We start from the raw sequence: 27500 nt of genomic DNA on the forward strand, positions 1-27500 counted from the left end.
CAAAAATCTCAGACTTTCCATTGCTGGAGACAGCTTTGTTCTTTCTTCTCTCATGGACAACATTCCTCATGGCTGAGGCAGCAAATCTTACTGGTATGTCTTGGCAAGACCAATGGGATAATGATTTTTAGGTTTCTAGGAGTTGGATATAATTATATTAGCAATGGTTGATGATATCAAATTGAAGATAATGGCTGACACAATCCTTTTACCTGGGGCTGTCAATATGTATCAAAGCAGTGGGCTGCTATAAACTACAAATTAGTAAGGGGGTGTTATGCCCTTAACCCATTGACTCCCAGGGGTTCCCCATTGATGAGTAAAATCGTCTGGCGTTGGACAGAGTAGAATACTAAGTCTGGCCGGGTTATCTCGGTTTGGTTGTTAAAGGATTATAGGAGGGTGAGGATGTGACTGTCTTCCTGTACATTTGTTATTAATGACTGGTCACGATCAATAACATTTATTACATGTAAATCAGGAAGTGTTTGGTGTTGTAGGCGTGTTCTAAAATGGCAGAAGTCTGGGTCCAGGCGAGTAGACCTGATGTCATGACCATGCTCTTTAATAATATTATATCTTGTCTGGGTCTTTTAGTCTTGTCTATGCATGTAAATCTCATTGCCTGAGGAAGATTTATAGCAGTATGCAGTCAAAACGTGTTACAATGTACACCTCATGTAACAAGATCGTGACACAAAGGATACTACTTTTGAATTAATGTTATTGTCATAAAATGATGTCTTTGATACATGTATTTGCCCTCCAAAGGATGGCTTTTAAAGCAGTCTGCTTTCATGCTAAATTAGTCATGACTGTTTTAAGGAGACAATACAATGGCTTGAGGGCGTGTTAAATCATGTAAATTTACTCTTGACTAATAATTTACTATAATAATTTATAATATATTTAAGTGGGGTAGAGTGCTAAAAATCTTTGGCACGACCAGTCTTCCACACATTAAAAAGTGAAAACCACCCCTTACCATGTTTGTGATATTTCGTTTTTAATAGGTATTGTAGCAGTTCTTTTCTGCGGTATATCACAAGCACATTACACTTACAATAACTTGTCAGAAGAATCTAAACGGACCACTAGACAGGTGATCTTTGGTGTGGACAGTCTTGTTAATAATTGACATCAGTGGAAATCTGATGCTAATGGTTATCAAACTCTTACGTGTAATTGTAATTGCTTTTTAAAGCCTATTAAGTAATGTTTAAAAAACGAGAGGCAGGGACCTTCAAAAACACGAGGCGTAGCCTTAGACCCGATAAAACGTGCTGCAAGTTTTTTGAACAGCTGCAAAAACATTCCACAAAGGAAAGAAAGGAAAGGAAAGGAAAGGAACTTTAATTAAGTGTCTTGTAGATAAATTTAGCGCTGGAGCACTAATTGGAGTCCACTGTTAGGTGAAATTAACAATTAACACAACAATTCAAATGTTGGTTTTTGAGGAGAGGGGAAACCGGAGTACCCGGAGAAAACCTCTCGGTGCAGAGTAGAGAACCAACAAACTCAACCCACATATGACGCCGAGTCGAGGAATCGAACCTGGGCCACATTGGTGGGAGGCGAGTGCTCTCACCACCGCGCCATCCCTGCACCGATCGGGAGTCTGGTAGGAAGGTTCGTAGTTTGTAGGCTTTGCAGTGAGCCTGTTACGCTACATTTAGGTTATTGAATAACAAAAGGAAAAAACTGAACCATAAGGGAAAAAAGTCATTACAGTGAGGCTTTGATACAAGTATTAACCTCTATTTTTGGGTATTCTTTTGTGCGACAAAATTAATATAATTCGTTTGAGTTGCTTGCAGAAAAAAAATACAGAAAAAGCACTACTTACAGCAAAGCTCTTTATGAAATGTAGAACTGCAAAACTCCTCTTTCATCCTCAGTCAAGGCTTCGTTAAAATGAAGATTTTGTCTGCAAAAACATTGCAAAAATGTTATTTGATACTGATTTACATGTACGTGTAGTTCATCTTGAGTTCACTGACAATACTTGACTTTAATGTAAAGTTATGTCAGTAGTAATAATGAGAGTTTTATCTCTTCTTTCATTGCAGACATTTGCACTATTAAATTTTCTAGCAGAGAGCTTCATATTTTCATACATGGGATTATCTCTTTTTACTTTTCAAAATCATCAGTGGGATCTTGGCTTTATATCATGGACATTTGTATCCTTTGTGATTATGTTTCTATGAATTGTATGTTATTTTCAATTGTTAAACATTTTGACGAACCTAAGCTAAAGCAAGAGTTACCGGTATCTTTAGAGTGAATTGTGATAGATAGAGTTTGGACTGGAAAATATCTCCAGATTTTAGATCTCCAGAGGTTTGTACTTCCAGTCAACTTTTCTTCTCAGGACTACACTCATTAATATTAGTAAGAATGATCCAATTCAATCCAGGTTTGGCATGACTATTCTGGTGGTGATGGGTAGGGGGTGGCCCCGGGGATTGTAACCTTAGGTTAGCATAAATTTTTGTAAAGGTTTGGGTTATTTCAGCTTTGGTGCCATTCACCCCCTACCCCCACCTTCTCCACTCAACCCCTAACCCCACCCCTACCCCTCATCTCCTACCCCCCACCCCCAGAATAGTCATGCCGTCCAGAATAGTCATGCCTGTGCTCAGTCCAGTTTGTCTTTTAGCAGTATGTCACATGACCTTATACTCATCAATCATTTACTTTGGATTTGATCATTTTGGTCTTCATGGTTTTGCAATTTTGCATTCTGTAAAAAACGAAGAAGAATGTAATCAATGGTACCTCCTATTTTTCTGTGTTGTCAGGTGCCAGTTGTTATGATTTCTTAACTTGTGGTCTGCATAGCTGGCCATGACTTTAGGAAGACTCTGCAATGTTTATCCATTATCCTTTTTACTCAACTTAGGAAGACGTAACAAGATTAATTACAATTTCCAACATATGATGGTCTTTGCAGGTAAATGAATCTGTTCAAGATTGTATTTATTTACCTCTCCATTCCCGAAAATAACTTCTAGAAAATAATTCAAATGCATTCAACAATTAAGGAGTGTTGATAATCAATCATTAGGGAGCCTAAGTGAAAAGGAGGATTGTGGCGGCCTACAAGAACATCATCTGAAGCAACCTTGACACACACATCCAGAGCATGTAGAGCTGTTATTAATTTTTTACTCTTGTTATTTTTGCTTTATAGTCTGTTTGATGTTGTTGTTCCAGTCTAAGCTTGCAAATGCCCTGCAACAATTTTTTTTCACTTTCAATTTATTTATCATGATTACGGTTCAATTGTTCTTTTCATTACAGGTTTAAGGGGTGCTGTGGCATTTGCTCTTGCAATGCGCAACACCGGATCTGTTCCACGGCAAATGATGTTGACATCAGTGTTGATCGTTGTCTTAGTAACAGTGATAATTAATGGAGGTGCTACAATGTCAGTACTCACGTTGTTAAAAATAAGGTAATTTGATGTTATGCCAGTTATTAATTAAATGTCATTGTAACCTTAATCTTAGTGTTTGTTGGCTTAATTGTGTGGCAAGTTTATTACCGCATTTTGTGGGATAATGAGTTATGCCGGGAAATTCTGTAAACTTTTTTTGCAGTATATTAAATTATCACAGGTAGATACATTGTTACAGTATTTATTAGAGTGAGGTGTATGACAACTGCAGACTGCCTACAAATAGTGCTGATAAACTGTCAGAATTTGGGTCTAAGCACACATTTCAAATAGCTCTGATAAACGGTATATACATGTAAGTCTAAGCACCCATTTTAAAACGATTACCTTTCAATAACTGTGATTTCGGTATTTTCAGTCTGCAAGCTGTGGTCTGTAAGTGTCAGACACCAATGAGAATGTCACAATACAACTCACACGATTCTTATCACTACAAGAGGGATCATACATTCAAAGAGTGGTCATTCATGTCTTTCTGATATGGATATTATAATAATTATACATATAATTACATATTAAATATATACATCTTATTCAATGGGTTAACATATAATACGCGCGGATATTTTGTTGCGTACTGTATTTTTCCGAGCAATGAGCAAAATGTCTGCGGGTATCATACACTTTACGTTAAACTATCGAATAAGAGATTTATTATTCCACTACAAAAGGTGTTTTTGATTCAATTTTATCTGGTAAGAATGTTTCTTTAAAAAATGCATCATCTGTCCTTCAGGGCCCTTGCGAATGATGTAAAGAGCACAGAAAGCCAGCTAAATGTCCTTTATTTGATTGTATAAACGAAATGACGAGAGACAAGCGATGACAAGCTAAATTCTCAGGCATTGTATCTTGTTGAAAACAATTTCTCTCATTGAAAAACTCCCGTTCTGTCTGTATTTGCTCTGTTCTAAATCAGTCAAACCGGGACACTACAGTGTATTACCGTCTAATAATAAATATAATTATTACATGTCCACAAATGCAATTCAATTCACAACGCTTTGCAGAAATGCAACGAAGTGTCCCCTCACATTTCTCTCCAACTTCAACATCACTTGTGTCCACCACAAGGTGTTCCTGACCATAGACTCCAGAAAGATAAACAGCTACACTTACCCTAACCAAAAATAACGCTGACCCAATCGTTACCCTTACTTTGGAATAGGTAGCAAATGCGTAGACTTTTACTTCACACTTTCAGTTGGATATAATTTACAAATCGGGGTGTAAAATGTAATTATTATTATAAGCATTTCTGGACATAACTGGTCCTATAAGAACTATATAAATTAGGGAGTTACTTAATACATACTAATTGTTTCAGAGTCGGTGTGGATCCAGAAGAAGAAGACAAGAAATCAACTTTTGTTTCGGTCAGCACTGTAGGTTTGATGTTACCTTTGTGAGCCCGGCTGGAAATCTTGCCGAGATCTTGCCAAGATTCTTATTTCTTTCGATCTGTCAGGCAAAGATTTCATGGAAAGCGCGTGCTTGTGTTTTATAATAATTATGTAACCCTGCTCTGCTTCTAACACATTTTTCTTTCTAACTGTGCTAAGAAGTGCATTAACAAGAGTTTGCATGCATTCCAAGAGGCCAACTTGCAGATTTTACTCTAACACCAGATATTACTCATCACTTGAGAGACCCTTATGGTTGAAAGGATTAAGATCTTGTAAGATTTCCTGCAAAATCTGACTAATCTTTGCTGCTAATAATATGAGTAATAATTAATACTTAATAATAAATATTAGTCATAATTATGAATGAAATTCATTGTTAATTTTATGAAGGTTGCAATAATCGTAACCTTCATGAAATAATTAATGATCGGGATTATATGCTGGTGTGTTTGATCACTCCAAACAAGTTTTTCTGCCTTTGTCATTGATCACAGATGACATTACGGTACACTATTGAAATGTGGATTTAATAGAAGCATGTGTGAAAGTCTCCCCTCCATCAATTTGTCCTGGGCTCAATTCCTGGCTGGGTGTATTGTTTGTGTTAAAATTATAATTATAATAATTATTATAATTATTACTGGTAATTATAATTAATTATTATAATTATAACTTGATGTAATTTTATGGTTGGTTGGAACCCTACTTTGCTTTAAGGGGGTCTCAGGGCTGATTTGCACAGTTTAATTTTTGGTGCATGTGACAAGTTTACGACAGGACTGTGACATGACTTTCGATTGTCGCAGCATTTTAAAACATGTTTTAAAATGCTGCGACATTTTTTCTGGAATACACGACAATCATAAACGAGTTGTACAGTAGGCCTGTTGTAGGCTTGTCGCATGCAACAAAAATTGCACCAAATCGGCATTAAGAGGTTGTTTACAGATTCTCCAGTTTCTTCTTTCATTTAAAAACCGTCACTTCATCATTGATTTGACTTGTAGTCTTCCAAATATTGTAAGTACAGCTTGGTCTTTTTCACAGCTATAGCAGTGAACATTATCATCATGGTCATCACTATGATCATAATATTGAATTAATGATGATGACAATGACATTTGTTGTCATTGACATTGAATTAATGATGATGACAATGACATTTGTTGTCAGCAATATTGAATTAATGATGATGGCAACATTGGCATTTGTTGTCATTAATATTGCATTATTGATGGTGACAATGGCATTTTTGACCTATCAGCAAGGTGAGCCCTTGGAGGCTTTCAGGGCCAATTGAACATAAATTGTGCTGAATCCCAAATGGCAGGAGGCAGACCAGCTGCCTATTTGCAAGTGCAGCTGAGAAGTTGAAATTGGAAGGATTCAGAACAGTGTTGACAGTGAATGGTCAGAAGAGGACTTGACCCAACTTCGTTCCCAATGTCTCTTTGTCGATGAGGAGAGAGCCTCTTCTCGATGACAATGGAGACCGTGGGAACGAGGTTGGGACTTGACCATGGAAACTGGGGTTTTAATTAAAGTTAATTGGGCATCGCTTGGTTGTTCTCGGCCTTTAATATCTTTACTGTCATTATCAGCAGAAAATTGTTTATCAATAATGATTCTCTAAGAGATTGTTATTTTAATCTTAATAGGAGGAAGATGACTCTTTGCGGTCCAGGCAGGTTCATTATGAAAGAGCCTGGCTTTTCAGAATTTGGTATGACTTTGATGTCAAATATCCTTTAAAGCAGTGGAATGTTATTTTCCCCTTTTCATTATATTTATAAAAAATACCGACAGTGACTACAAAATCCTAATTAATCAGATTTAAGCAGTTTTGTGTGGGGTGTAATTATGCAAGAAATAAATTAATAATTATTATAATTGTTGGAGGTTTAAAATGGAAAGCTAATGTGTACTTACAAACAAACAAACATAAAAATAGCAATGGACTATTTGTATGTGTTTATATTCAGTTCAAAAAATGTTTGTACAAGTTATTCGTTCAGTTTGAAGTACCATTTATTGGCTGTCAGTAATAATTAACACAATTATTCACTGAAGGCGGGGTGAATATCGTTGAATAAAAACCGAGACAAAGTCAAGGTTTTTATTCACCGATAATCACTGAGCCTGAGATGAATATTGTTTTAGTATAATTGCATAGGTGATTATTTGTCAAAATTAATTGTCTGTCACCTTGACAAAACGGCTTGCGGCCATTTTGAAAAAAAGGCTTAGGTGATTATAGCGTAATGATCACCTCAACGGCAACCAATCAGCGCAAAGAATTTTCTGTAATCACCTAATGGATGTAATTATACTAAGATTTTGACAGTGACTGCATGTTATTGTGATTTATATCATCATTTTTGTTTGTCTTTTAACTTGCTCATATTATGTACAGTGTATATCATTTAAAATAATTATATATTTAAGGTAATGTGAAATAAGGCAAAACTTGACCACAGAGCTGAGAAAAGCACTTAAATTACAGTAACTGGTAGATAATTAAATTTTGTAAAAATTAATGTTGAAGATGTGAAGACAACAACAAAGTATTGCAGAGCACTCTTTTTTTCAGGATTAATCCATGTGACCTGATTTTGCTTACATGTATGTGGTAACGTCTTTTTAAATTTTTATGATATTTAACAATTAGACCCGTAGCCCGCAAGGGCTACAGGTCAATAGCCCATTAAAGGCGAAGCCGAATGGGCTATTGACCCGTGGCCCTTGAGGGCCACTAGTCGACATAAAAGACAATAATAAAGTTAGCAAATGCAAATTGAAGAAATAATTATTTGGGGATAAAACGAAAGAAAGCATCACGCTTTTCGCTACTCGAGGACTATTACTAACAGAGTAGCGTAGCCAATCAAAATGCAGGATTTGCATTAGTCCACTAGTTGGGTGATACTAATTATGGATAACGGTGTTGCATCACATTAACAAAAATTAATTCACAACCTCGAGGCTGAGATGTAGCTGAGAGTGAAAATCCATAATTATTAAGTGTTCAAATCCTACCATCTGCTATCAACTACTAGTAGATCGAGATGATGAAGGTTACATGTTTCTTGTAAAACTTCCTAGTAAATAATTTTTTACTCTTGCTTCCTTAACTTATCGTACATTTATGAAACCAATTTTTACCAACCATGGTCAACCCTTGACCCAAACCTTGCCAGGCTGGTGTGGTCCACTTGCAAGATTTCTCTCACCACAGCTGGAACCCAAGGTACGAACCGTTCCTGCCTATGGTTTAGACCACATGAAGCCCGACTTTTAATGTTATATACAGGGTGGTATTGGAACTGTTATCACAGGCGACCCAAACACATTTGCTCAGTCAATCTAACGATTTGTAGGGTTTAGGAAACATGAATTGCAGAAAAAGATCGGCTTATCCTAGTTTACAGCTTAACTTACTTTTATTCAAATTTACTTTGTGTCCTTGGGTCAATTTGAGGCGTTCTGGGCTAGTTTTGAAATTTGAATGAAAGATGGGAGCAAATTTCAAAATTAGCCCAGAACACTTCAAAGTCAACAAGGTCGACAAGGACTCAAGGTGAAGTAAAAGTAAGTGTATATTTTATTTATTTTCCTGGCTGTAAACTAGGATGAGCCAAAGTTTTCCTGCAATTCATGTTTCCCATATAAATTCTACAAATCGTTACGTTGACTAAGCAATCAAATTTATATGTGTCTGGCCTGCCTTTGCTGTTATCAGAATTGAGAGCATTGTCAGCTGTCACCCACGCGATCTTTTACTGACTAATTTTCCTGATGGATCATCTGATATTATGCTTCTTAACTTTCAGGTGCAATCTGCAAAAGCAGACAGTGACGATGACATGATCAACATCAATGGCGAGTTGTCATTCACCACTGATGTGATGATTCGACCAACCAGTGGCAGTGTAGTTAGTAATGAACCAAGTGATGTTATGAGAGAAGGTGACCTTGGACTAGGTGCAACAGGTTCTAATCGGGTGTGAATCAGCGCTTAAACATGCAACCGTAGAATTTTCCATTTCTATCAACAGCATCAGTACATGTAAATGCCACAGAACAATAGGTTTAATTGGTGCTATAGAGCGTTTTCATGTGACGTCACGGCGGCCATGTTGGTGTTCCAAAACAAAGAAATGGCAGCCATGATGGTGTACCAAACTAATCCTCCCGGAATTGAACTCTATTTTTATGCAAATACTTGCTTTTGTTTCAGTAATCCGATATGGCGGCTGGTCACGTGAGTGAAAACGCTCTATAGGCTCCAATATCTGTGTGAATGAGATCTTTGCATCATGTAACCTTTTATGTAGAATTTCTAAGGTCTGTGATGGGAGCTTATGTACACCAACAACAATTTTGAAGGCTCTGATTAACATTGCAAGTGCCACAAAACAATAGGTTTTATAAGCAAAAACAATGGCTTTGAATGGATAATGGGAGGATGAAGAAATGCCACAGAAGAATAGTAGTTTTAGCAAAAACGAGTGGCTCTTGCACGTGCATTCTCTTTTTCCCTACGTTCCATTTAAGGTTGTGTGATAGCAAATGATGACGAAGTTCTCATTCTGCACTTTTACCTGTTCAGGTCAGTTTAAGGACGGTGCCTACTATTGTTATTGCGCATAGATTCTGTGCATCCTGAGATACTGGGGTTTCATATGGGTGGTGCTTATACTAATACAGGGATATTTTTGTGCGGGCTAAAACTATGGGGAGAAATCAGAACTTAGCAAGTGCTCTTGGTATCCAAGAAGAAAATTGGGGCTAACCATGAATTTTTCAGAGATAATTAAGCTTCAATTTGGAAAAGAACACCCCACGAAATTAATAATTATTGTAGATTAAATAACAGACCAATTTATATTAAAATTCAGTCCAAAACAAAAAGCCTTATCCCGAGGCTCCGGGGAATAAACTCATACAAATCCAGAGCCTCGAGATGATGTCTTTTGTTTATGCCTGAATTTTAATACATAAATTGTATGAAATTGATGGTCGTCCCCATTTTTCTTTTTGGATTACAATAACAATTGTTAAGATATGCTTTTCCAGCATATTCTTGAGCCGCACAAAAATACCTTTCGAATTAGTAGGCACAGTCCTTAATTTCTGGACAGTGAGTGTTCAACAACTTGAAATAACTTGGTTTGTAAAACCAATAAAGAAATCTCTTGCAAATACAGTGTGTGTGTGTGTGTGTAACTGACGTCCTTGTAGAGGTCAAAAGAACCATTGTTACTCTAATTAGGCCTTGCTAATTAGGTATTGTTTCCTGGACATTAATTAAATTTTGGATCCGGTATATGAGAGACTAGCCAAAACCTTGGCCTGTGCTTCATGTGAAGTCTATACTTGGATAAAGTTATCATGATAATAATAATTATTATTATACATTGGTGTCATCAAGGCAATTTTGATTGGCTATAATCAAGCAGCTAATTCTTGCTTGCTCCGTTTCTCTTATGTCATACCTACAGACAATATTTTTATGCATGCAGAAGTGACGTCACCTACTGGTAACACACTAACCAGCAGTTTGATCAGTTTTGTCATGGCGGAGCTCAGCTCAGGAATATGCATAATAAAACAATTATTGGATTCGGTTTTCGCATGATGGCGGTAATTAATATCACTAAAAAATTCAACTTGAAGGCCTCAGTTTGTGATATCCCCCTCAGCCTTCGGCTTCGGCAGATAACACAAACTTTGTCCTTGATAATTATCACTATCATGCTCAACCTCGTCCAATAATAATTGTTAATTATCATGGCATTTGAATACCCGGGGCTAGTTCTGAACACGGTTAGGAAATTTCAGCCAAATTGTAGTTAGTCTAAACTCCTTATAGATAGCGAAATTTTCAAAACAAATGATGTACAATAAGTGTTAATTTGACAATAGTTATTATGAAATTCATTTTCTGGATTTGAGATTATATATGACTCTAGGTTTGTGAAGCATGGTCAATCATAGAAAACTTGTAAAATTAGGAACATGAACAGGTTAAAATTTGACATTAAATTTATAAATTTAAAGCTTAAAGGCCCACCTTTCACTGACAGGTATTGCGTGCCTGGGAACAAGTTTCCTAATGTATATGAAATTCATCCAGGCAATTAGATTGCTATGATAAGCAATGCGAATTTCCATAACATGAACAAACAGTCAAAAAGCCTGTCAATTGAAGATGGGCCTTTATTAAATAAAAGAACTAAAAATTATTATTCATGATGGATGTGTAATCATTAACAATCTTATAGTGCGCATCAAATCAAACTTCTGAATATTGCACATTCATGAATCCTTTTGTTTTTTCAATAGTGGCAATCATTTTAGCAGACCAGCACTGTAGACACTGTTGGAAGAATGGCGACCCCTTCTTCCTTTGCAAGCCGCATTTCATTAAATTGACTCAGCTTTTCAGCACCGTGACACGACAGTGCATATCACCCTCTCTCAGGTATTAGGGACCTTTAGATTCTATGACGAGAACGACTATGAGATTTGATTGCCCATTTTAAGCAAAAATACCTAGAAGGTTTATAACCTGGACGATTAATCTTGCTCTTTGTTAGCAGTGTAGGTTGCTCAGTTATTCTTATTGCTGGTAACTGAGCCTTTTTGCTGATCGAAAAGTGCCAAAACTGCTACCGTGTTGGTGACTTGTTTTGACATGATGATATCTTTGCCAAACCTTGTACTAAAATGATGACGGTTGTCACGTTTTCCCCGCCAAAATGACGCTGGTTTGCACGCGCTCACTGTTGTTCTATGAGAAAATCTCATACTCTTAGTCGTTCTCGTCCTAGAATCTAAAGCTCTCTATTGACCAACTGCAAGCAGTGGTATCTGTTTTAAAGAGTCCCTCAACCCTTGCTGTAAAAATGATTGATGGCAGTAAAAAACAAAAGCACAAATTGCAATAATTTGAAGTCTAAGGTTTGCATGTTTCTTCAAATTAATTTAAAGTACTTCTTATTGTGTTGTTCTCACGTCATGTTGCTGCATTCTTCATGCCAAAAGCAATGTCAAGTGAAGAATACTTATAGTTAAAATTAATGTTGTACAATGCTGAGTAATTAGTTGCAGAACTTTGTTAATGCAAGAGAATGTACTATTAATTTTTGATCACAGACCACCTTTCATGTACAGAGCATCTATGCTCTCACTTTAACATTAGGTAAAACTCATTGAATAATAATTATTTCTCATATTTTACAAAAACTGCTGTAACTAGATTTATGAATTGAAGTTGTTTTAAATAAATTCAAATTAAAATCAATAAAGGCAGTGTGTGAATTCACTTTAAAAGGATAGGGTTTTTCAACTTTGGTTACTTTGCAAAACAGCAAAACGTACTAGGCTTTCATTCAATGATATGTTACTCCCTGCAAATTACTGGGAGTAACGTATTGCGAACCACCAAATGAGTGAGTGAATGATGGGAGAGGCAAAATCTGCGGCATTATGCAGCACATCCTGTTGTCAACAAATAAAAATACAACACAACTAGTGGATCACTTTTTGGATTAGCTAATAGTAACTGGTTTTCTCTGGATCGAGACCAAGAGGTCATCTTGAAGGGAATCACAATAGAAACACCAAACAAGAATTACATGTAGTTCATAGCGTTCCATTCATAAGAAACTAAATGGCAAATTTCAACATTGTCAGTAAGACAGTTGATAAAAGGTGACTTTAGGAAATATCAAAATCAGTGGAAAGTGACAGTAAAAAAAAAAAAGAACTCTCCCAAATTCAGTATAGAATCCCTTTCCAGTAGAAGGCTGATAACCATTCAAATGCAAGCAAAAAATATCAATAATACCAGGTGGAAAGATGTTCATGCTCATGAGAGAAATATCTTTTTTCTGGGATGGCCGCAAAATTGGCTTTTGTTGTGAAGAAGGATGATTAATTTAAGGACCACTCCTACTAATTCAAAGATATTTTTGTGTGGTTTATGAATATGTGGGAAAAGCAAATATTGACAAGCGTCATTGAAATCCAAATTTTAAAAAAATTGGGGTGGCCATGCCGCCGGGGGTTGGGGCAGGGGAATTTTGAAAAGAACCCCTAAGAGGTACCAAGATCCTGTCTTGTGGGTGTGGCATGAAATTTTCACCCCCAAGAGGTACCAAGATCCTGTCTTGTGGGTGTGGCATGAAATTTTTTCACCCCCAAGAGGTACCAAAGTATGGGTTTTAATTAGACAAAATTAACAATTAGTCATAATTTTTCAGCTCAATGCCCTAAAAGGGACCACTAAAGCGCCCGCTGTGGGCCTTTTGCGGCTGAACACCCTTTAGAAGAGGTAGCAAAACCGCTTTTTTAACCCCTAAAAAGGTTACGAGCACCCCCATCCTTTTTATAATTATGGGAACCCCCCCCCCCCCCCCCCAACAGCACTTGCTAAGTTCTGCTTTCTCCACATAGTTTTAAACTGTGCAAAAATATCACTGTATTGGTTAGAACTACCCATAGGAAACCAGAGTATCTCAAGATGCACAGAATGTAATAACAGTAGTAGGCACTGTTAGATCAATTTCCAGTTACAAATCACAGAGCAGTCTTGTTCAGTTTGTCCAAGTCAATGTTTCTGCCACGCAAGTCGTACTGCACATGGTTGCATTTATTGTTTGACAAGCGTTTTTCATTTTCAGATAATATTTTTAACCATATCCAGTCACTCATTTGTCCACATTTGAGGACAGTGTTTTAGAATCCAATCGGCATGCAACTGGTAATGGTTTGCAAGCTCGGGGTTGATGCTTTTTAGGATAGGATAGTCCAGAACCAGTGTTTCTCCACTCTTCTGTCAAAGTACAGTTCAAAATAATCTTAAGACACTTCATTATTCACAAACAAGACTTTTCCTCTGTGACTGTAAGTGTAGAATGAAGGTCTATTACCAAGTGATTCCCAGCTCCTGAGATAAAAATTTGACAGAGAAAATAAAATCAAGTTATACGTAATTAATAATTTTACAAATAATTATAAATTATCGTTATTAATAAACAGACTAGTTTGAAAAATTTTCATCCACCAAAAATATTGAATCACAAAATATCCAGCCTTTATAGATCTTATTCATAAAATGGCGGTCAATTTAAAATTCTTTTGTTCTTTTGTCCAAATTAGCCTACTACGTCTCGATACCATACAGTGAATTAATTAAAAACAAATTCTTGCTTTAAAATGAGGCTTAGTAGGCTAATTTGCACTTGGACAAAAGAATAATAAATTAACGGCCATTTATGAATAAGGTCTATGTACAAATTAATTATAATGTAATTTAATTCTGAAACGTTAAGTTCAAAAAGGGAATTTGGTACCATTTTTTTCCAAATCACTTGTGAGAAGAAACAGCCACACAAAGAATTAATGAACACCACGCCACCTCCTATGCTTGCAAAAGCAAGATCTAAATGGACAGCTCACTTTATGAGAACACAGGGCCACTAAATGAATGACCAGCTCCCAACGTCAATGGCTTCATAGCTCAGCTGGTTGGACCGTCGCACCGGTATCGCGAGGTCACAGGTTCAAACCCCATTGAAGTTCTGAATTTTTCAGGCTTCTTTACGCAATTGCAAAAATTGCGTTCATAACTGCGAGGATCATAGCTTCACTTAATACATTTATATCGTACTGTAGCAATTGAGACTTACTTACTTGTTTGCCATTTCAGCTGCTGCTCGTATTTCCCTAAACTCACCAGACATTTTAGCCACGCCTAAACATCCGATTAACAATCCTATGATACACTGAATACACACCTGAAAATAAAATACAGAAGAGTTTCATTTACACTGTGACGTCTCCAGTACATGTACAAAATGGAACCTGTAAACAAGCCCTCAAATTGGAGCTTTTGTTAGGAGTACATTAAAATTAATGCCCTTGCACATGGTACTGTCACTGTTACGTTTTGGCAGAAACCCATAAGGGTTGAAACGTGTAACGCGCGTTCACAGCTTCCGAATATTCAGTGCGAACTGATTGGTTGAATGTTTCAGTGCTAAGTACCATATTTGGAAACCCCTCGCTCTTATTGTTCCAAATATGGTACTCAACACATTGAATATTCAGAAGCTTGTTTCCCAGCACACAAGGGGCCGTTACACGTTTCAACCCTTATGAGTTTCTGGTTTTGGTCTATGTAAAACCATAATCAACACTGTTCTAACATACATGTAGGGCTCAAGATCGTTTTGGTTTTTTTGTTTTGCCTCACAAGCATTGGTCTTGTGTTAATAGGGTGTGTAGTGTAGTGTAGTGTAGTGTAGTATAGTGGATTTAGGGTTAGATTTAGCCAATAGCTGAGCACAGTAGTCTCCTATGGACTAAACTGTTCGACAACATATTAGCTGACCCACATCATAAGCTAAAACAGCTTACTGATAAGAGCACTGTCGACCTCAGGTTTGTCAGTTGAATTACTGTTACGAGTTATTGATGTTAAATAGGGTTACTTTACTTTTATTAGAATTATTTATAATTTATCTTGATTTTTATTGACTGTATATTTTAAATAGTGTCCTATCCTACATACCTACCTATACCTACCTACCTACCTACCTACCTATACCTACCTACCTATTTACCTATACCTACCTACCTAACTACCTACCTACCTATACCTACCTACCTACCTACCTACCTACCTACCTACCTACCTACCTACCTACCTACCTACCTACCTACCTACCTATCTATCTATCTATCTATCTATCTATCTATCTATCTATCATCTATCTATCTATCTATCCTTTTTATCTATTAAGGCTAAAATAATACAGTATAATAACTCACATCAGCAGGAAGGCCAGGAAACTCCTCTTCTAAAAGCTTGTAATAGGTTCGACCTAATTAGACAAGTTTTAAAAAACAAAAGGTACAGCAACTTAGTCTAGGAGAGGGGAGTCCTTTCACTCTTTGGTCTATGTACTATTAAGGATGGAAGGAATCTGTAACCTCATTTTTTCACACCTGAAAAATTAATTCCTCATGAGCAACTTTTTAGGAAAGGAAACGAAAGGAAAGGAAGGGAACTTCATTTAACTGTCTAGTTGCTCTAGCACTGGAGCACTAGAACGAATTGGCGACACTATAAACTTAAAAAGAATTGCTTATCTTAAGTATTTTTTACGATCAGAGTGTAAAACGTTAAGTACTAAAATTCTCTTATCCTATAATGTCTCACTCAGTCTTGCCATTGAACAGCAGTGTTGTGCAAACTCATAAGGCCAGCAGTCTTGCTCCATTTAGCAGCTCCAAAAATGGCGGACAAGTATTTTTACCTTTCAGAATACCACAAAAATGCAGGAAATGCCACAAAACCCCTTTTTGCAAAATTTGTTGTGGGGATACCCCCAGACCCCCCTACAGGCTTGAACTAAAAAATACTCCCGATTTTCCTTCAAAAGGGTTTGGAATGTGTGTTATTGAGAGTGAAAGGGTTAAAGGTGGATTGACAAGATGCCACTGCCCCCAGTAATGAGTAAAATCTTCTGGACTTATGGAAAGAGTAAAATCATGTGTCGCCGATGGCATTGATAATCAATGACAATCGATAATCTCAGAAACTTGCACAATCGATTGTCTATCGATTATCAATATCAATCGATTAATTTATATCGGTTGTCGTCGATCATCGATTCCATCGATTTTTTATTAAGTACATTATTTTATCAAAATACTAGAAAATTATGATGATTACTTCACAAGGTCGGTATCCCTTAATTAATCATATTGAAACTAAAAACATTCAGCTTGTAGTTACGGGGTAAATAACTTTGTTGTTGTTGTTATTGCTTAATTTTAAAAAGCTGTTTCATATAATTATCATTATGTCTAGATACGCGGCAGTCGGGAAGTGCTTTATAATTATTGCCTTTATAATTAGCGTGAATACTCACATTGAACTGCGGAATATCCAGCATGCAAAATGGCAACCAAGCCAAAAAAGACTAAAATACGACCTAGTATTACCATTTTAGACGCAATGACTGAACTATATTTGAAAATACTCCGACCAAGAACGTAAGTCCGCCATTTTGCTTTCTTCTTATCATCAATCATTGAATTCATGTAACTTTCCCCGAAATGTCCCTCAATGATGTTACCGCTGATTTCCACACCAAGGCTCAGGAAATTCCTGCAAAAAAATAATTAATTATGGTTGTAAATTTTTATTTATTTAATAACTATTAATCATAGTTGCATTAATTGTAAATTTTTAGGCTCATGACTTTGTGAAGCCTGCAGTCCAGCTCCCGGTTGTACTCGATCCATTGCAAGATGGCGGAGGAGGATCTGAAAGTATGTTTTAAAATCCATAGTTTTTTGTCTATTATTAATTAAACAGACCATCCATCAAATATTTGTAGGTATTTGTAGGCATAAGCAACTTTAAAATTCCCTGTGATTATATTATTGTTTATAGAGGTCACTGTTAAAGGTCAACAGGTCGTCTTTTGTACGTTAGCGATAACAGAAGTGGTTTCGCTTTAATAACACTTTAAAAATATGGGTATTAAGAGGCAGACATTGCCATCAAATTACACTTTTATGCTTTTTATGAAGTAGATTGTCCTCATCCTGTATGCACTAAAGGGAAACCAATGGAAGAACCCACATGCATATGGTATCCACTGCCTATTCCAGACCCACTAAACCTATTGTTTTGTAGCGTCGTCGTTGCCGTCGGCGTCGTCGTTTCGTAAGCTCCCTCTTTTAGCAACGACAACGGCGACGACAACGAAAACGTCACAAATTTGCATATCTTGTGGCCAAAAACAATAGCTGTGCACGCTCTGCACGTGCATTTTTCATTTTTGTCCATTTCATTGCCGTCGTCAGCAAAACAGCAACGTGAAATAGTCAAATTTGAGGTTTTATGGAGGACGTCAACACTTGGAGGTAAATTTTCATTTTCTCCCCTAAATTATGCATCGCTCATAACGTTTTCATTCCTGAGGTACTGCCATACTTTTGTTATATTAAAAAGCTTGGAATAGTCGTAAAGAGATTACAATATTGAGAATTTATGTTTTGAGATGACGTTCTCGTTGCTGTCGCCGTTGTCGTTGCTTAAGCTCCCTAGAGAGCAAAGAGGACGCCGCCGCCGAGGAGAGCGTCGCCAAAAAAAATATTTTTTCCCGTTATTTTAGTATCACCCAACTAGTGGACTAATGTAAATCCTGCATTTTAATTGGCTATGCTATTAGAGGAGTATTAGTAATAGTCCTAGAGTAGCAAAAAGCGTGACGCTTTCTTTCGTTTTATTCCCAAATAATTACTTCTTCAACTTGCATTTGTTAACTTTGTTATTGCCTTTTCTGTCCGACTAGTTGGGTGATACTAAAACAATTAGACCCTTCGCCCTCAAGGGCCACGGGTCTAATTGTTAAATATTAACACCGAAGACCAACATTCAGTGCTAATGAGTATTTATTATACGTTCTCACGTTATTTCCTACTGCATTTCTCCATTGTCTCTGCATTGTCTCCACAGTCTCTGCTTACGAGCCAGAAGGCCCATCAGGCCGGCACTTATCTCCAGTTTCATTAGCATGAAGCGACTAGATGGGATACTAGTCCATCGCAGGGTTACCCCCAGAATTTCGCCGCTACTGACCCATTTATACACGTGCACCTGGGTGGAGAGGGGCACCGTGAGAGTAAAGTGTCTTGCCTAAGAACGCTAAGGACTTAATGACTGGCTCCAAGGGAAACAGCGAGTTTTGTTTCCCCGAGACCCTCAATGTTCCCCGAGGCGAAGCCGAGGGAAACATTGAGGTCGAGCCGAACCCGAACCCGAACCCGGACCACTGGATCTGAGCACTCTAACCATGAGGCCACCGCGCCTCCTACTTTCGCAGAGAATAAATTAACAGATATTTTAGCCGGGAAATAAACACAATTTGGTTAGATAATGCATTCATTGAGAATCCTTGACACATCGAGGTGTCCAAATGGGATGGTATGTGAGTGCAACACAAATGTAGCATGTACATAAAAGACGCTCTAATTCGGGAGCCTGGGAACTAGTTCTTCACTTCCTAGTACCCAGACTCCGGAAATAACGCCTTTTAATTAATACTTCACGAGCCATTTGGATACAGCTGGCAATCAAGCAAGTCTGTCGCTTTTCCAGGTACAATTTCCGTTCTTGTGCTGTTTTATATCCGTTCATTTGATTCACGGTAATATTTGGAGAAGAAATTTACTTGTAATTCGCCCAAAATATGTGCAAACGCGATGCGACTGATCATTTTATCAGGCGTCATAAATATTATTATGATTTGCGAGTTAATGTAACTACATGGTGACCGCTTTTGTCTCTTTCAATTATTTAAATACGTTTTCTCAAAAGGGACGTTAGGGAGCTTAATTAACCAAGCACGACGTTGACAACAGCGAGATCGTTATCTAAAAATACAAATCCGCGTTTCTGCAATCATTTCTCAATTATTCCAAGTTTATATTGTAATATGCTTGCAAAATCATAGTCGTCCCGGACTCGGAGGGTAAGAAATTATAAGGATTTGTATGGGAATCTCGATATCAAACTGAAAAAGATATTTGCACGCAAAAGTTCGCAATAAAAAGGCTGTACTTAATTGTCGTGGTGACTTGCTCGGTTTTTGTGTGGTAATTTGCCTGATTGAATGCGATTTAAGCGACTTCTCAAATTCCCGGGTTGTCACTGGTACCTAAATAAAGGAAACGCTGGAAAGTATAAATTGTTAGCTTACCTCACATCTCGCCGATAAAATCACACTTCTCTGGCATCAGTCAAGCTCGAAGTCCGGCAATGGCCACACAGATAAATTTCCTTGACCAAGTTTCAAGGTCCAGGGAGCATCCATTGCTTAGAAACAGCGCAAAATATTCAATTTTTCAAAATCCTTCGAGGCTCGTTTACAACGGATTTAGACACGGCTGTCAGGCCCGAGTGAACGGTTGACCAGCCGAGTCAAAATTCATTGTAAGCGAGCCACGAAGGATTTTGACATTTCGTGTTGAGCATGTGTTAAAAATCAATCTAAACTCTATGAAAATAACTCTAAGAATAGCTGTCCCTGTAATTAACCCAACGGCATATTTTGTCACATAATAGAGCCGAAAGAAAAAAGCGAATTTTCGTCCAAGGGGCACTTTAAGCTCCCTATGGTATCATGAGCGACATAACTGTTTTTCATTGTTCACTCAGATTACCAACTCTCGTCCTTGTGTGACAGCCTATACAAAGCTTCTCTTTCCTTTCGTGGGTGTAAGCCATCGGCGAAGTTAAAAGAACAGCCTATGTTTTCGACTCTTTTTTAAACGGTTATTGAATTGCTTGTCTTAAATGCAACGTCTTTTCCCGTCATGTTGTTTTTCGTGGGTGGCCTTATTTATTCACAATTTGCCAGTTAACCATATAATGACCTCTCTTCAATTATCTAAATACCCTTTCACCAAAATAGGAGGTATGATGCATTACAGGAAAAGTCTGAGTAAAATTTGTTTTTTGTCCATGTGATGAATTCCGTTGAACGCGAAGTCATTTTCTTCTGAATAATTTATGATCATAGTGTTTGCATTTCCGCGTTCAAACTGGTTTAGGTTTTGTTTCCTTTAGATGAATACACTGTAAAGGAGTTCATGGAAATATAAGGACGTTTGCCGAATTTTTTTTTTTTTTTGCTGAAATTCATCAGTTTATTCATAAACCACTTTTACAGAAAACAGAAGAAGAAAAGGTTACTTGAAAAAACGGTTAGCCTAACTTTAGTATTTCAAGATGTAACGCAATCGAGTCACGTTCATGTAGAGCTTGAGACACCAGTGGACAGTTTCGTTACATTAGAGTGGAGACATTCCTCAAAATCCTGGGATCTTTTACATTTCGTTGCATTTCAGTATATTATCTGATAAATGAAATAAGTCCAACTGCATTACACTTCCCCTATAATTAAGTACACTTGACGAAGAATGTGCCAATTCAGTCACACGCGAATGAATGAAGACTAGTTCTGCCACTTTTTTTTCCATGTAATAAACTGTTGTTGATGATGATCTTGATTTCTTCTTTGCATTTTTTGGGCTTTAATCCAGGTAGTACTTTGAGCCCTTTACTTTTCACTTCGTCGAACAAGGTAAAGAGGTTCCCGAGAATTTTAAAGGGGTAGTGTCACGCAATTTGAGTGGAACTCCAGTATGGTAATGAAAGCTTATTTTACAAGAACTTTGTTAGTACACTGAATTCAATTTTTGTCAGTGTACAGCTCAGGATAACAAGGGTGGAAATGGATTGAAAATTGAAAAAATCGGTCAAAGTTTGAAAATCCCCAAATTTTAGTTAACGTGGATAGCTTTTCCTAGCAAAATTTAAGTCATTATTTTGTCGTCACGTCAACATGATATTACAAACATCTTCCTTTGAAAATTTTTAGGTACAAAATGGTGAAGACTCACATTTGTCGGGTGAAAATAGAAAATATGACAAGGTTCCATATGACATATGTGAAAGACCGTTATGACAGTGGGCGAGTGGCAGACGGGTTCACATGGACTGATGTTGCTCCATTTCATTGTTCAATAGTTGATAGTTACGAAAGAGATGCTTCCCCAGCAGGGTGTTCTGGTTATGTGACTTATCAGATAGGAGGTGCTGAGTTCTCGATCGCCTTCTCCAATCCAGTCTTTGGAAGAAATAAACTTGGTGTGGGTCTGGATGGAAAAATTACATTGGAGGAGATGTCCAACCACAATTATGAAATATTCTTCGAATTTTTTCGTTTGGAAGGTGGGAAGATGTTACAGTTTATCTGTCAGTGCACTGGTGGAGATGTAAACAATTGCTATGTGAAAGTGGACTGATAGAGTTCAAGTACAAGCACTCCGCCCTGTCTGGTGTCAGCCCCAACCTAATTTATAATACTGAGAGTCCAGCAAGTTTTTTTTAGAGAAGTGCTATACATAATCTGTCTTTAGTAAGCTTTTCATTGGTCAGCGATATGGTCAGTGACTTGTGAAAAATGGTCATTAACCACAGCTGATGCAAAACTTTGCTGCCCGTATGTTAACAGATACTAGAAAATCAGGTCATAATTCACCTATATTGAATGAACTTGAATGGTTCACCTTAAAACATGTTCTGAAATTGCGTGATGTAACTATGATTTAAGAACGGTGCGTACTAATTCAAAGGTTTTTTTGCCCCGGTTTATGATTATGCGGGAAATGTAGATCTTAACAAGTGTTATTGAAACAAAAAAAAGAAAATTGGGGGTAACCACGCAATTTTCAATGATAATTCATGAACAATATTTGTAAAAAGCTATAAAAGACAAAGCCACGTATGCCGTTCATTCTTAAATTGAAGCGTAATTATCTCTGATAAATTCATGGTTACCCCCAATTTTCTTTTTGGATACCAATAGTACTTACTAAGATCTACTTTCTCTGCATAATTTTAAACCGCGCAAAAATATCCCAGTATTGGTAAGCATCGCCGATAGGAAATCCGAGTATTTCGAGATGCGCAGAACGTATGCGCAATAACAATAGTAGGCACCGTCCTTAAGCAATAGATCGTTTTCACTGTCACGCAATAAAAAATAAATCGAAAACCATCCAGTGGAAATAGTCAAGAATTCGTGATGTTGTAGAAGATAAATAAAGAAGACACTTCTCCAAGTTTTAGGCCTGTGCGTTTCCCCAAACTTCAGATATTCGTCGAAATGTTTCGCAGAAATTTACAGAGCCCAGTATGAAAACGCCATGTTGGTGCAAATCTGTGGTGCACCAATATGGCGGCCGGAAAATAGTGTCAACATCTGTTACTTACTTTGACTATCTAGGTGAGTGATCATCTGTACTGAACAGATAGCTATTTACCTAAGCACTTTTCCTAATGCTTTAAATTCTAAAAAGGTTCAAAACCATGAGATAAATATATATTTCTCAATAAACTCGATCGTCGCCTCGTGTCACGCACCGCTATAACTCAGAAATTCAAAATGCTCTGGTTTCCAAACGAAGCACGCTATTGAGCTTTAAAATTGCAAACGGATACAAATTTACCGCCTCTTATGCCTGATGAGGATAAAAACTTTCGTGGCTCTTTAGTTTTGGATTTTAGAAAATGATGACGTCACGTGAAAACGATCTATAGCGGACTTTATTATATCTCTCAGATAGTACGCGCGCTGTAATTGGCTAAATTAGCGGGCCGTATTCTACAGTACGGCCCGCTGTACAGCCCGCTAAATTTAAAATTTCGACAAAACATCATCTAGCGAGTTTTTCATGTCATTTCTGTTGCATATACTTGTACTGAAAACTGTTTGAATCTTGCAAGCAACTATTTCTAACTTAACAGCCAAGAAGATTTAGTTTTTGGGATTTTGGCACGGCATTCTTTGTGGCAGTTGAACCTTCCGCTTCACTTTGACTAGTTTCCTTGCCCGCGCGCCGGTTAACCTCAGAGATATAATAAATATCTTACCGCTAACCTCGTTTTCTCGGTCCGTACTCTAAGTTACGGATCCTCGTTTTTTCCCGTTGATTTATGGCCCAAGCGCGAAGCGCGCGGGCCATAAATCAACGGGAAAAAACTCGGTCCGTAACTTACAGTACGGACCTCGAACTCGGTTATTAAGAGGTATTTCTCCGTGTTTACATAGCCTCATCTAAACACAAGGGGGAGAATTCGAGACAGTTTTGTGTCAAGGGTTTGTATAACTGTCGAGAATTCTCTTAACTCCCGAAGCTTCCCAAGTGTTTAGATGAGGCTATGTAAATCACGGAAAAAAGTCCTCTATTGCTTTTATGAAATATTTCTCACATATAGTTCGACAAATCAAGGAAAATGCTGCTTTTTTTACTTCTTGATTGAAACAGATTTTCTTGATACACGCTCATATTTCCTACCAGCCAATCAAAACGTGCGTCTGACAACAAACAACCAATCAAAATTCGTATACTGTCGTCTAAACACAGCTATTGACCAATGAGAGTGCACGTACCATCCTTACTTATTTTATAAATAATACTAGAATGACTTATGCATGTCGCTTATTTACAATTTTATATTACGAATAAAATTATGTAAATAACTACTGGCGACCCAAACATATAACTTGAAGTCTCAGTCAACGTAACGGTTTGTAGGGTTTGATATGGGAAATATGAAATGCAGAAAAAAAATCGGCTAATCCTAGTTTACAGCGAGGAAAATACAAAGAAACAAACTTACTTTTACTTCATCTTGTGTCGATTTAAAGAAGAAGAAAAAGAAGAAGAAAAATAAGAAGAAGATAGATAGTTATCAGTTAAAGTGCCCATAACCCCATAAAATTTTTTTCGCTAAAATGAATCTTTGTAACTGTTCGAAACGCATTGCGGCCATTTTTTCATTTTTCTAACAAATCCTGGCATTTTATAGGCTTCGAAAGTTGCGAAAATCCAAGCATCTTTTGTTCACGACCGAGTCAGAAGAGGAGTGGGTCTATTCCTGTTTTGACGTCACAAACTGATTTACATTGCATTAACTCTTTGTAAAAATGCTTGGATTTTGGCAACTTTCGAAGCCTATAAAATGGCAGGATTTGTTAGAAAAAGGAAAAAAATGGCCGCAATGCGTTTCGAACAGGTGCAAAGGTTCATTTTAGCGAAAAAACATTTTGGGGTTATGGGCATTTTAAAAAATGGCGGTTGTGTTTAGAGGAACTAACGTTGATCGACATTTCTCGTGGGCATGCTTTTGCTCGCGTCATGCAGCTCCGTAAACCATCTGAAACATATTACACTGAAAGTAACATAGAGCGGTTTTCAAATAAGTGTCGTAAAACCAAAACCAAAGTAATTACTTTGGCCAATCAAAAAGGACGGAGACAATCCAGTAAACGAGTCAAACTCGAACTAAGTACACGTAGCCGACACAAAGCGCGCGAAAATGTGTACAAGCGAGCCACGATTGGTTTTGGTTTCACTTCTGATTGGTTGAGAAAATGGCGCGAGAACTTTGAACCAATCACTGAGTGAAGTAATCGTAAAGCAAAGTAATTATCTAATTACTTTCGACACTCAATTGAAAACCGCTCTAAATACACACATACATGCATCAATTTTATTTGACTTGAATTTCACTGCGGGCTTACAAAGCTAATGTTTAGTAGATTATCGTGCTAAAAACATAAGAACAAACAATATAAATTATTGCAAAATGTATAATATTTTCGACCACGTTTAACATGCATTTCCACGTTTATTGCTTTTCTTCTTGGGTCAAAAACTAAGCTGAGAGTAGGCGGACAAAATTTTCATAACCTCAGTAAGTATTTTAATATACTTAATAAGCATACATTCAGCAACTAACTGAGTGAAATCTCACAAATTACATGTTATTAAGAGGAAAAACCCGAACTCGCTGCGAGTGAGATCTACAACGCGATAATGAAAGCAGAGCTCTTTTGAACTCTGGAATTTTCAACGCATATAGCAATGGATTTATGAAGGAGTTTGCAAAAAAAAGGAAGATCAGAGTATACTGTAAATGCGAGCATTTTTGATGAGAAATTGTATCATAACTCCCCCCTGAATAAACAAAAAAAAGAAAGTCGACAATCAAAAGTGGCAGCAATAGTGTTAACGATACAACTGTTACTAGGAACAGTGTCTTGGTCAGTTTTCTTTCTCTAATGATTGCTCCATGATGTTGAGGATGAGTTCCACAGTAAAATTTAATAGCGATGGACGTGTAAGAAACAAAGATAATAAAAGACACACATAATAGGAATGAGAAGTATGCCGAGTACACGTGATCCCAACTAATGTCACCCAACAGAAACTGTGACAAAAAAATAGCCGTAAACAGTCCAGTTATTAACCAGACGGCCGCAACAGCTGCTCCAAAGATATTCTTTTCGATAAGGCGATGCTTGATTGGACGAAAAGTTGCGTGCATTCGCTCCAAAGAAATAACTGCAAGGTTTGTTATTGAGACTGCTGGAAAGTAATTGAACGAAGCTACTAAGACCACGTAGATCTCGACTGAATTCAAAAACTTAATCGTCCAAAAGTTACAACCGTTTGCCAGGGAGAAAATCCAGAAGATCACACTGCATGCATTAAAAATGTCTGCCACTGCCAGGCTGATCACCAAGTACATGCTACGCTTGCGAAGTCTTGGCTCTTTCAGGTAAATGATGATTGTAAGGGCATTCAATGTGACCATAGTAACAGCCTCGATGCCAAGTACTATGAACCAAGCAATGTACTCGGATGATGAAGCATCATTGATCATCTACGAGAAGAAAGAAAACGACGACGATCAAGCTGACATTAGGATAAATTTTCATTCACAAATACTTACATTCTTAAATAACAAATAATGCACTTGGAAAAATCGATTCATTCTGATTGGCTGCTACAATGCAGTGTTGGGAATTTGTAAACTATTTCCCACTTTCCCCCCCCCCCCCCCCTCCCCTTAACAATGTTGCATTTTAATAGTTTGAGAAAGCAGGACAAGTGTATTAGTATGGACGGCCCGACATCACATTGTGTTTGGAGGGGGGGGGGGTGGGGGTGTGGATAAAGTGATCATAAAGACGCATGCGTCACCCGATCATTCGAGTGCACGCGCGAGTGGAGTTACAGCCCAATATAAACGGATTTAAGCGGCAATCAAACTTTTTGTGTGGAATTTTCGTAGTTTTCGTGAATAGGAGATGTCGATTTATATTTCATATATATAGGAATTAGAAGAAAGTGAGCGAAATTAGCGGTATTTGTTTATTTCTGGTGACCCATTTTGAACCATGAGCAGACGCAAGCAGCGTTTAGAATTGCGTGTGTCGCTTACGCGCGTGCGCTCAGCCGAAAACCCTTTCGAGCCTCCTTAAGACCATAGGATGTTCGGTGGAATCTCTCTGAACGAATGTTTAGCCTATTATTAAAGATAGTTAGGTGTGCTTTCTAAAAATGGACCCAGGGCCTACTCCAAAGAAAATGTAATGCAAACGCACACAAATGAATCCTGAACCCACACAGCAAAAAGTAAACTAAACATGCACCCGTAGTTCAACATTTTCCAAACATGTCGAGTTGATAGAGCTTATATTTGACCACTTTGCTGTTTTGATTGAAAAAATATAAATAAATAAAGATATATACCGACCTTCAGTTGCTGTACTTTAAGAACAGACACCAGGATCAGTATCACAACGGGACGCAGCTAACCGCAAAACTTAGATCACGTAAAAGCCTTGATAACAGGACAAATGTCTGAAGAGTAATGCTTCTTTTTTTGAGTTATTATTTAAGAGGTAAAATTAAACATGCATTTAGTTAACTTTCCGTCTTGGGCAATTTGTCAAAACCTTGCTTGACAACTTGTGAAACATTAAACCAATTTTAGGGTATTCATCCCTATTTCAGTATTTTAAACTCCTGTTATACCGAGCTGACAAACATGCGACCAATTATGGCAGAAGTTATTAACCCACTAACGCAGGTGAGGGCTTTTTTTACAAATGATGTGCGCTATCATTGACAGATAAAGCACTCTGTATTTTGCAGCATAGCCTGTTTGACTTGACATCATGCTT

General features: G+C 37.4%; 3 protein-coding genes and 1 long non-coding RNA gene across 6 annotated transcripts in view; 2 read left to right on the forward strand and 2 right to left on the reverse strand.

The window, feature by feature from the left end:
• The window catches only part of LOC137983736 (sodium/hydrogen exchanger 6-like), an 18986-nt gene extending 6807 nt beyond the window's left edge, over positions 1 to 12179 (forward strand). Inside the window, exons 8-16 of one of the 2 annotated variants that reach the window (XM_068830910.1) lie at positions 1 to 93; positions 1014 to 1102; positions 2070 to 2183; positions 2845 to 2956; positions 3307 to 3460; positions 4791 to 4848; positions 6528 to 6610; positions 8011 to 8116; positions 8700 to 12179. The exon at positions 1 to 93 is cut by the window's left edge and continues 13 nt beyond it. In XM_068830910.1, coding sequence (XP_068687011.1) covers positions 1 to 93; positions 1014 to 1102; positions 2070 to 2183; positions 2845 to 2956; positions 3307 to 3460; positions 4791 to 4848; positions 6528 to 6610; positions 8011 to 8116; positions 8700 to 8876 — 986 coding nt within the window. In that variant the 3' untranslated portion in view covers positions 8877 to 12179. The remainder of the gene's footprint in view (positions 94 to 1013; positions 1103 to 2069; positions 2184 to 2844; positions 2957 to 3306; positions 3461 to 4790; positions 4849 to 6527; positions 6611 to 8010; positions 8117 to 8699) is intronic. The other variant, XM_068830911.1, reaches the window with a different exon arrangement.
• A 1325-nt stretch (positions 12180 to 13504) lies between these two features.
• Positions 13505 to 16978, reverse strand: LOC137983737 (ER membrane protein complex subunit 5-like). The gene is made up of 4 exons (XM_068830912.1): positions 16815 to 16978; positions 15709 to 15761; positions 14569 to 14672; positions 13505 to 13822 (listed from the first exon to the last, which is right to left on the reverse strand). Exons 1-4 carry the CDS (start codon positions 16975 to 16977, stop codon positions 13735 to 13737), a joined length of 408 nt encoding a protein of 135 aa, XP_068687013.1. The 5' UTR covers position 16978; the 3' UTR covers positions 13505 to 13734.
• Positions 16979 to 18995: 2017 nt separating this feature from the next.
• LOC137983738 (uncharacterized) lies at positions 18996 to 22584 on the forward strand. Of its 2 annotated transcripts, none has more exons than XR_011119004.1 (2): positions 18996 to 19054; positions 21339 to 22584. It is a non-coding gene; the product is annotated as an uncharacterized lncRNA (long non-coding RNA). The 2 variants fall into 2 exon arrangements; XR_011119003.1 differs by lacking the exon at positions 18996 to 19054 and adding an exon at positions 19666 to 21041.
• Positions 22585 to 24544: 1960 nt separating this feature from the next.
• LOC137983625 (adenosine receptor A3-like) lies at positions 24545 to 27191 on the reverse strand. The gene is made up of 2 exons (XM_068830773.1): positions 27071 to 27191; positions 24545 to 26194 (listed from the first exon to the last, which is right to left on the reverse strand). The coding sequence occupies exon 2, from the start codon at positions 26192 to 26194 to the stop codon at positions 25286 to 25288; it is 909 nt and encodes a 302-aa protein (XP_068686874.1). The 5' UTR covers positions 27071 to 27191; the 3' UTR covers positions 24545 to 25285.
• Positions 27192 to 27500: the final 309 nt, after the last annotated feature.

The sequence above is a fragment of the Montipora foliosa genome, chromosome 13, assembly GCF_036669935.1.
Source record: "Montipora foliosa isolate CH-2021 chromosome 13, ASM3666993v2, whole genome shotgun sequence".
In the NCBI taxonomy this organism is placed as follows: domain Eukaryota; kingdom Metazoa; phylum Cnidaria; class Anthozoa; order Scleractinia; family Acroporidae; genus Montipora; species Montipora foliosa.

Coding starts and splice junctions, on each gene's coding strand:
- LOC137983737 (XM_068830912.1), bottom strand. CDS start 16,977: ATGATTGATGATAAGAAGAAAGCAAAATGGCGGACTTACGTTCTTGGT. Junction 15,762..16,814: donor TGGATATTCCGCAGTTCAAT/GTGAGTATTCAC, acceptor TTGTCTAATTAG/GTCGAACCTATTACAAGCTT. Junction 13,823..14,568: donor GCAGCTGAAATGGCAAACAA/GTAAGTAAGTCT, acceptor TTTTTATCTCAG/GAGCTGGGAATCACTTGGTA.
- LOC137983625 (XM_068830773.1), bottom strand. CDS start 26,194: ATGATCAATGATGCTTCATCATCCGAGTACATTGCTTGGTTCATAGTA.